Raw genomic sequence first — 10,639 nt, 5'->3', positions numbered from 1 at the left:
ATAGTGCATGCAACAAATACGTGCAAGAAGCAAAGGGGCCACTTCCGCCTTTCATATCTGTAAGAAAAGAGAATTGTAATCATTTGTATTGATTTTCATAGCTATTACATAAGATCATTATAAAGAGTAGTACAAGAGAAAAGTTTAAGCAATTGAACAATGTGGGACTATATTAGACTATATTTCTAACATTCCCCCTCAAACGAATGACTTTTGCTAGTGAAAAATTCATGAGTTTGCTAAATAAATTTGTAGATTTTGACTTGATTTTGATATGGAGGCATCATTGTGAGGTTGCTATGTTGTTGTTTGTTGTTGACTTTCTTTTCTCCATGTGAAGAAAAGTTGGCACCGTTGCCAGGTTTTGTTGATGTTGATGTAGATTTAGATTTTGCTTTTCTCCACTTAAAGAAAAGTTGGCACCATTGCCAGGTTTTGATGTTGATGTTGTTGTTGATTTTGCTTTTCTCCATTTGAAGAAAAGTTCGCACCATTGCCAGGTATTGACAATTACTAACCATTGTCTGGTTGACAATTACTAACCATTGCCCGGTTGACAATTACTAACCATTGTCCAGTTTTGGAGATCTTCGTACCTTGGTTTTTATTAACCCTCACACATGATTATTACTCCAATATCATCAATGCAATTCAAGCCTTTGATCTACTTGATTTTATGTGTTGTTGAACATAAACATAACAATCATCGATCTTGACCTTCCCACTTCTATTCTTCATTTATACTCTCTCTTATCTCCTTTTCGTTTGATCTTACAGAAAATATAATGGAAACAAGTAGCATACTAAAGGAACAAACATTTGAGAGTTCTCATCTTGGATATAAGAAGTATGAGCAAATCAACTTAAGAGGATGAATTCGTTTGCCATTAATGAACTCGCAAACATTAAAAGAAACCCTTTATGAGAATAAGCTTCATTTCTTTCACACATTCTATCAAACATGTGGTGTGCATCATTTAGTAGATCAAAATTTTGGACAACTAGAAGTATAGTTTCAAAGAGAAACACGGGGCAAATAACTAGATTAAGAAAAGCCCATGAAATCTTTCCCCCTCTCTAATAGCTTTCCAATTTCTCACATCTCAAATAGACCTTCATTTAAATGACAATTGATCCACATAGATTTCATGTTGTGGAGAACTTTAACCATTTGAAATGCTTGAGATCTTTTGATTTCTTCAACAAATCACTCTTGTTTTGATTTCTTCTTCTTGTTAATCTTCATCATTTTCAAATACTATTGAGAAAAGTATTGAATAATGACTAGATTTGAACAATAGAAGCGAACTACTCTTATTGAAAAAAATACTAAACTTGAAGCAAAAAACTAAAAACCGACAAACTTCCGGCGGACGATAGCCATTAATGGGACTACCCCCGCCGGCAAAGCGGAAGACTCTATTGACTAACTATTCCAAGAAAGAAAAGCTAGGCTCTTATACCATGTAAGAAAAGAGAATTGTAATGATTTGTATTGATTTTCATAGCTATTACATAAGATCATTATAAAGAGTAGTACAAGAGAAAAGTTTAAGCAATTGAACAATGTGAGACTATATTGGACTATATTTCTAACAATCTTCATAGATGATGATTGGTTGGAATCATTACTAGATAATCCGTTGATAATAGCGGAGCTAATGGGCAACTAGAAGATTCAGGGGATACTAACCGAAGTTTGGTTGATATCATGCCTAAGACCTGCTTCCAAAACTTGTGAATTGGTGAAAGGTTCTTAATGCCTTTTACCGCAACCATGTCTCGATTTGGCAACCGTCAACAAGGCTAAGGGCATGGTACTACGCCCCACCACGATAGGCAAAGACTATTCACAAAGGAAAATAATACGAGAAATCATTGTAATAGACATGCCACTGGCCTACAACGTGATATTTGGACAACATTTTATCCGGACCGCGTGGTCTATCATCTCTATACCTCGCAAGAAGCTGAACTTCTCAATCTCGAGAACTAGCTTGGTCAGGACAACGAGGGGCCGTCAGAAAACAACTAGAAAGTGTTATATGGTCTCGGCTAAAGAATGTTTAGGACTTGCAATCAATGAAGTAAGAAGGTGAAGTTTAATAAATAGATGTCACATCTACAAAATAACAAAGTAAGCCATTTTTGACAGGCACACAAAAGAAAGGAGAAAAAAAATCTTATTAGACGAACCCTAAATGTTTTCAATTGGTCAGGCAAACTGAGCCTTGTTTGCCAAAGTAATGAAACTGTTGAAGTGATAATCAGGTCACGAAATACATAAGTTTATCGTCTTCATTTACAAGCTTTTAATGATGCTTCAAGATCTCACAGATGAGGAACCCCAGTTAGTGAAGAAGGAGACAACTTGCATTAAGAAAGAAGAGTCCTTTGACTTAAACGAAAACATCAACTTAAACGAGGATAACGACTTAAACGAGGACATCGACTTAAACGAAGCTATCGACTTAAACAAAAACATATATAATGAAGATAATATGTCTCAAGTAAAGAAATTTTTTTTTCTTGTCTTCCTCTACTGTTGAACAACATTTTTTAGGATTTTAGGTCATTTTTGTTCCAGTTGAGGATGTTCGGTTGGGTCGAATGAAAAAAACAACAAATTTCGGCCGGCTCGACTGAAATTTGTTTGTTTTTTCATCCACTCTGGATGAAATTTGTTTGCTTTTTCATCCGATCTGGATAAAATTTGTCTGCTTTTTCATCCGCTCTGGACGAAATTTTTTGAACTTTTTAGTGGTTCTGGATGAAAAATTTCTCTGTTTCCTTGTTTGTATTCTTCATTCCAATATTGATACTTTAAATCTTCTAAAGTTACTGCAATCAATGTTAAAACTCTACAAAACTATGGAGAAATCAAGCAATAATAAGAGGTATGAATCTTTCTATCGAGATGAGTGTTGTGTTAGTCCACTAGGTTAGGGTTTCCATCTCTCTCTCTCTCTCTCTCTCTCGATCTCTCTCTCTCTCTCTCTCTCTCTCTCTCTCTCTTTAATCCAAATGAACTTATTCAGGGGTTTCTATCACTTCTGATCGAATAGATTTCAAAGGTTTCTCTTTTGAATTTTAATCGGACATAGTTTCAGGGAGGGACTAATATTTAATTTTGGGATACTTTAAAAGATAGTGCTTATCTCTCCCTAACCTAAAAGGCTTGCTCTCCCTATCTAATGCACTGCCTTTACTAACATTTTTCTTCCTCTACTAAAGACAATGTTTTCCTTTCAGATTCCCTTATAATCCAAGATAATTTTCTTTAATAATATTTAAGTTTCTCTCTAATTACTAGTATTAATTGAAAATTTTGGGGGGAGTCAGGGGGTGTGGCCGCACCCCCTCTATCCGTCCCTCTACCTGATGGGAGATGCTTGAGCAATGGACACTTCGAGGATAATGAGTGTTCGTTAATATTACAACTCGATACAAATTAGGTTTGCGTCCAACATTCAAATTATTACACCCCTACTAAAAAACCATGGCATACATACATATGACAACCAATAAGTAAGCCAAACATATTCATTTCATAATTAACATCGGTAGAAAACGTTATGGTAAGGTCTGTATGAGGGTATATAGCGGTGGCGTGGCTGAAAATTTGGAGGCGCGGTGAGAAATTTTAATCAGGATCCTTTTTATCGCAATAAGACTGTAAAACAAATCATACCGTCCAAATAATTGTTCAAACTTAATTTCATGAATAAAAAAAACTCACAATTTCATTTTATGAATTATAATAGTATTCGTACAACAAACTAAACATATGATTGCAAAGTCTACATCAACAATAATCTTTAAGCACATTGGTTTAAAGATTAATAGATAAACATAAAAAAAAAAAAAAAAAAAAAAAAAAAAAAAAAAAAAAAAAAAATTAGTAATTTGATAAAGATAAAATGCGAACTTACAAAATTAAAGGAAGAGTTAAAGAGAAAGAGAGATAAGAGGATGGATAGGAAGAAAAATTGAAAACTCAAACGCTCAGTTTCATTATATTATGTTGGGTTATATGGCCCCCAACTATGTGACCAGCTTCCTACCTAGCCCCCTACTTTAGCAAAAATACCCATATGACCCCCTTTTTCAGATTCCGTTATAACACCGTTAACTAGTCATCATCTCTTACCTCTGCCACCTCATCTTCTTCTCCGGCGAACGTCGCCGGCTGGCGACCTTCAAACATAAAAAAAAAAAAATCTCTCTCTAAATTTTTTTTTTTTAATTTCTCTCTGTAGATCTGGTTTTTCAAGAACCAGAAGGTCTGTTCGGGACCTTTAAGAGGTCTGAAACAAACCTTCGGACCTTCTTGAAGGTATATTTCAGACCTCTTGAAGGTCTGTTCGGCAGATCTGGTTCTTGAAGAACCAGATTTAGAGAGAGAAAGAAAGGAGAGCGAAAAAAAATTCAGAGAGAGAGAGGAGAGAGAAAATTAATTTTTTTTATTTTATGTTTAAAGGTCGCTGGCCGGCATCCTTCGCCGGAGAAGATGATGAGGTGGCAGAGAGAAGAGATGAGATGGAGGAGAGATAGATGATGACTAGTTAACGGTGTTATAACGGAATCTGAAAAAGGAGGCCATATGGGTATTTTTGTTAAAGTAGGGGGCTATGCAGGAAACTGGTCACAAAGTTGGGGGTCATTTGGAAAATAACTCTTTGTTTGGATTCATATTTCACTTACGAGATAACAAAGATAGGTCATCTAGAATTATAGTGGATACTAAGAAGTTATTGGTGAGGGCCTACAGAATAATCTCATCGGGCCTTAAAACTTTATAGGGTTGTTTTAAAGGCGCCCCCTATAAGTGTTATAGGGGTCTCTCAAATTGATGTACAAACAATTCTTCTTCTTTTCCAAGGAAGGAGGCGCCTATAACACTTATGGGAGGCCCCTGTAAAACTTCCCAACTTTGTAACTTAAATCAAGTCTTTGCTGCATGTTCAACAAAAAAAAAAAAAAAGTCTTTGCTGCCTCATAAAATCAAAAGTTGAATTAATGGAGTCGAACTCGCGACCTCTATTTAAAGAAACAAGGAACACGCCAACTGAGTCCACTTGCTTTCATGATTCATGATAGCCTTCTCTATGTATATATACAAAATTTTTTGCTTAATTTGTTTTTAGGGAAGGGGCCCATGGGAAAGGGGGGTGCGGTCGCACCGTTCGCACCCCTTCATCCACGCCCCTGTATGTACCTACCTAATAAACTAGCAAATACGTGAAATATTACTTACTATCTAATTTAACGTAGATATAATGAGTATTTAGCAACTAAACTGACCCTCATATGCATCGATATTTTCAATATTGATCTTAGTAGATTAGGGTTATCGTATTGCTGTTTGGTATAGTTGTAATCGTTATATAGGTTATTCATGGCACAATATAAATCAAATTGAAGAGAATATAATAAATAATTAAAACTATGAAGTTATTCGACATCGCCACTAATCAAAACCAGGTTTAACACTGAAAAGTGGTAGAAAAATCCTAGGACAAGGTAACCTACCTGAATTGCAATGCAATTCGTGTCGTGGGTAATTTGATAGTGTTCTGGGGAAGATTTGATCCCTTGACCTCAAGTGCAAGACCTACATTCTTAACTACAGGGTTACAACTTCAATCATGCTAGAGTTTCGCTTCGAATATAATTATTGTTTCAAAAGTGACTTACAAAATCCAAACACGAGGCTCACGATTATGTTGGGCCCAAAGCGGCCACCTCAGATGTCTGACTTATTCTACTTGGGGCGGCGGAGAGATTTGAAAGTTCTTAGTAATCTTGGAGATTGCATGACTAAAAGAACTCCCAAACTGAAGATAACCGTTCCCTAATATGGCCTCCTAGACATGTTACAATAGTAGTTTTATTTCTTCTCTCTTACATTGGCTTAGTAGAAAGTGCATCATATATAATCTAATTAATGACATTTTTATGGTCATTATTTGATGATAGAGGCACATTATTATTTTCGTAGTCGTTGGGTTCAAAAATATTTCTATTTGGAGAAATAACAACAACTAAAGGAATACTTTTGACATTAATTATCTAAAATGGGAAATGGGAAGTTTGAAATCATCGACACATTTCTCTAAATTAAACACTTCAATAATGTTGATGTTCTAAAGCCTAAACTAACATTAAGTTCCAAACTAATGATATTTTTTTGGTTGTTATTCAATGATGGCAGCGGCACATAATTTTATGTTCGTAGTCATTGGGTTCAAAATTATTTCTATTTGCAGAAATAACAATTTCTCGAAAGAAATTTAGAAAACAACCTAAGGAATACTATTGATGTTAATTATCTATAATGGGAAGTTAAAAAACTTTAAGAAAAATTCACGTCTGCCCTAATTTTGCAGCTTACATGGATCATCAACCGTTCATTGCTATATTTGCAGAAGTAACAATTTCTCGAAACAAATTTAGAAAAAAACTAAAAGAATACTTTTCACGTTAATTATCTACAATGGAAAGTTAGAAAATCTTTGAGAAAAATTCATGCCTACCGTAATTTTGCAGCTTACATGGGTCATCGACCCCTCATTAATATATTTCTATTTGCAAAAGTTACGATTTCTTGAAACAAATTTAGAAAAACAACTAAAGGAATGCTTTTGATGTTAATTATCTAGAATGGGAAGTTAGAAAATCTTTAAGAAAAATTCACGTCTACCCTAATGATGCAGCTTACATGGATCATCAACTTATTGATACATTTTTTTAAAATAAACACTTCAATAATTTTAAAGTTCTAAACTAATATTGCACGTCTATGATAACTAGCATAATTTTATGCGAATTATCTAAACTAATATTCCAAACTAAATTAAACACTTCTACGGACATAATTTTAAAATCATCTACACATTTCTCGAAATTAAACACTTCAATAATGTTAATGTTCTAAACTAAAAGTAAAGTTCCAAACAAATGATATTTTTTTGGTTGTTATTCAATGATTGCGGCACATAATTTTATGTTCGTAGTGATTGGGTCAAGATTATCTCTATTTGCAGAAGTAACAATTTCTCGAAAGAAATTTAGAAAACAACCTAAGGAATACTTTTGATGTTAATATCCAGAATGGGAAGTTAGAAATCTTTAAGAAAAATTCACGTCTACCCTAATTTGCAGCTTACATGGATCATCAACCATTCATTGCTGTATTTCTAATTCTAATTGCATAAGTAACAATTTCTCGAAACAAATTTCGAAAAATAAAAATAAAAGAATACTTTTCACAATAATTATCTACAATGGGAAGTTAGAAAACTTTGAGAAAAATTCATGTCTACCATAATTATGCAGCTTACATGGATCATCGACCTCTCATAATGTATGGGATTTCTATATGCAAAAGTTACGATTTCTCGAAGCAAATTTACAAAAACAACTAGGAATACTTTCGATGTTAATTATCTAGAAGGGGAAGTCAAAAAATCTTTAAGAAAAATTCACGTCTACCCTAATTTTGCAGCTTACATGGATCATCAACTTCAGATTGATACATTTTTTTTTAAATAAACACTTCAATAATGTTAACGTTCTAAACTAATAGTGCACGTCTACGATAACTCGCATAACTTTCCTTTAAATTGAGGAAACATGTAATAGTATCAAGAATTAAAGTGTGTAGACTTAATACTTTATTTCATAACAAATGTGTATCACAATAGAAGTTTAGGGTTTAGTTGGACCAAAATAACAAAATATAAGAACTAGAAAGCCAAAAGAAAGTACTTCAAATCTTCATTATATCATGGCTTTACCCACTATAGCCTAAGAGTCAAATCAATTTCTTCCTTGTCACCAGAAGTAGAAGCTTCACCACCATCACCATTATCACCACCCTGTCCAAAATCTTTTGCTCCATTTGTTGTACTAGGGTTTCCAACATATAGGCCCCTGCTAGAATAGATTTCAGGGTTTTCCTTAACCATCATTTTCTCCTGTAAACAAAAAAAAAGACAAGGTTAAAAATATAAAAAACAATGTGAGGCCCATTTTAGTTGGTTCGTATTCGTAGTATATGTGTTTCTCATGTGGAGATCACAGAGTTCGAATCTAACTGTTTGTCTCAGTATATGTGAATGTATATATAGCAAAAGTACCTAGAAATTTTTACCTGGAATTTGTTTGGAAAATAAGGATCCTGTGGCAGTACTGGAAGTGGATTTTGAATGAATTCATCATTCAGCAGGTTTCTACCAGGCAAAAATGGATTAGTCAATGGAAAAATGGGATGATCAAAAAACATATAATCTGGTTCATATGGAACCACTTCCGAAGTGAGGCGAAGATAGGGGTGAAAATGAAAATAAGTTAGTTCACCAAAATCAATCCTTCTTTTTCGTGGTGCTAACCCATAAGTTGAGTTCCTCTCACTTAAGGAATTCTTCCTCAAACAATCAGAAATGGGAATCGTCTCACCGGAACCCTCTTCTTGTTTTTCCCTCATGTTCATGGGTTGTTCTTGGTCAATGCATTCTTCTTCTTCCCCACTAGTAGCATTGGGGAGAATCAATGGTGGTGAAGAAGGCGCCATTGCTAAACTCAAAGGAAAAAACACTAGAGAGAAAACTCAAAATTTATTAAAAACCCTAGAAAGAGGAAGAGAGGGATCAGGGTTTCTGATGGAGAATGAGATGCGCTAGTGACATGTATTTATTGAAGAAACAGATGGGTGTGAAGAGGTGCTTAACAAATATGGACAAACCATGCACCTTTTCAAAATTTTGAATTAATTCAAAATACAAATACAAAATAGAATATATGGTAAATTAATAACTTAATTTTCTCTTTTGTGAAAAAAAAATAAAATATTTCTTTTCATTTATGGTTGGTTTATAAATTCATTAGATTTACCTATTGATAATTTATTACACAAATAGAAACCAGACAAAACTTAATAATTGGATTCTTCCTGTATCAGATCTTGGTGATTTCTAGTGCCCCTATCCAGCCAATTTGATCTGGCTATTCCATGTATGCATTTGGTAAAATTTGAATTTTTAAAATTATACACAAATATAAAATTCATTCAATATGTTTCTCGACCAAAAGAAAAGGTTAAATTTGTATGTGCTCTCATAATATTCTCTTTTTTTTTGTTGAAGATCATAATATTCTCTTTGGAATGTTAATTATTACGGGGGTAAATATTTTTTTTTTCCGAACATGGATGTTAAACATTTGGCCTTGACGTTGAAAACTATAGTAAGCGGCTAACTGACTACTTTTTTTTGACATGGATTCCATAAGTGGATATGAAAAGTCATTACGTTATGACATGGATACACTAATCATTAAAATCATTAACTAATCGCGAGCAAATCTTGAAAGAACTGATTCTCTGATGTAAGAATCTGGGTATCACTTTACTATGACTGTGAATGATTAATATAAAGATAAATCATGAATTGGATAAGACGTCTTGACATTTAAAGGGAGGTCGAACGACTTCATCTAGGGATAGCGGATTCAATTGTTGTTTGTTTCTAAGTTATATCTACAATAAAACCAATGTCTCAAACATTCCAAACACTAACTTGTTCTATTTTAAATTCGAAAGATTGAAATTCAATTATTGAAACATTTTTTTATGATTGATTTAAATGTTTACACATTATGAAAACAGTTATAATGATTTAAAAATCCAAAAACAACAAAAGTTCATTGCTTTTTGATATACCAAATGGGGTTCTAGGTTTGCTTTGATATTTCGTTGGCGAATCTTTATTAGGATGAGTAAATGGTTTACAGTTTGAGAAAAAATGTACAATATATCGAAATATACCCGCAATTTGATTTCTTGCTATAGATGAAAGAAAAAAAAATGGTGGTTTTGGTCAAAATAATTCAGCCTAATGATAAAAAAAAACAATCGCATATCAATATGTCGGAAAAGGTCAACATGATATAGTCAATGGCCGTTTAGGCCACTACATACCACTACTCCCCATATCCCACGCGGGCGACGTTCACATTTTTTAATAACGATAAAACTTCCTTTCTATTGTTTGTTTGTTGCAAACTGAAACCGGTGATAGTCTTCCATAAATTGTTCTATGTTCTAGGAAATTAAATATGTTACGAGCTACAATTATGTTATTTATCGGTTTTGATATGTTATGATCTTGTTTGATGATGTTTTTTTCTCAAATCAATATGTGGATCTGCTCCTTGGACATTGAAGATCTACAAATCTGTTTTTTTTTGGGTTATTTCTCAAATAGCCCCCAACTTTGAAGGTTGCCAGCCGGAAATTTGGCCTGTCGGCGACCCTTGCCGGAGAAGATGATGATGTGGCGTGATAGATGACTTGGCAGAGAGAGAAAATGAGATGGAGGAGAGAGAGTAACGGAAAGTTAAAGATAACGGAAAAAGGAGGTCATACGAGAATTATTGCTAAAGTAGGAGGTCAGGCAGGAAGCTGGTCACAAAGTTGGGGTCATTTGGGAAATAACCTTTTTTTTCTTCTCTCTAAGTTGTATTCTCGTTGCAAACTGATTTAGCAAGATTCGAAATCAATTTTGCGAGATCAGCAAACTGAGTTTGCAAAACCCATGTTGTAAGTGCAAACCGAGTTTGCAGGACTTTGCACACCCAA

General features: G+C 34.0%; 1 protein-coding gene across 1 annotated transcript; it reads right to left on the bottom strand.

Moving 5' to 3' along the window:
• Positions 1 to 7,653: 7,653 nt before the first annotated feature.
• Positions 7,654 to 8,674, bottom strand: LOC147552115 (uncharacterized). The gene is made up of 2 exons (XM_086670530.1): positions 8,156 to 8,674; positions 7,654 to 7,979 (listed from the first exon to the last, which is right to left on the bottom strand). The coding sequence occupies exons 1-2, from the start codon at positions 8,573 to 8,575 to the stop codon at positions 7,803 to 7,805; spliced, it is 597 nt and encodes a 198-aa protein (XP_086526656.1). The 5' UTR covers positions 8,576 to 8,674; the 3' UTR covers positions 7,654 to 7,802.
• Positions 8,675 to 10,639: the final 1,965 nt, after the last annotated feature.

Source organism: Eschscholzia californica, unplaced genomic scaffold (genome assembly GCF_041429995.1).
Source record: "Eschscholzia californica isolate CP2 unplaced genomic scaffold, dmEscCali1.0.p SCAF_3, whole genome shotgun sequence".
Taxonomy (NCBI): Eukaryota; Viridiplantae; Streptophyta; class Magnoliopsida; order Ranunculales; family Papaveraceae; genus Eschscholzia; species Eschscholzia californica.
Note: the sequence above shows the minus strand (reverse complement) of the source record. Positions and strands in the feature narration are given on the sequence as shown.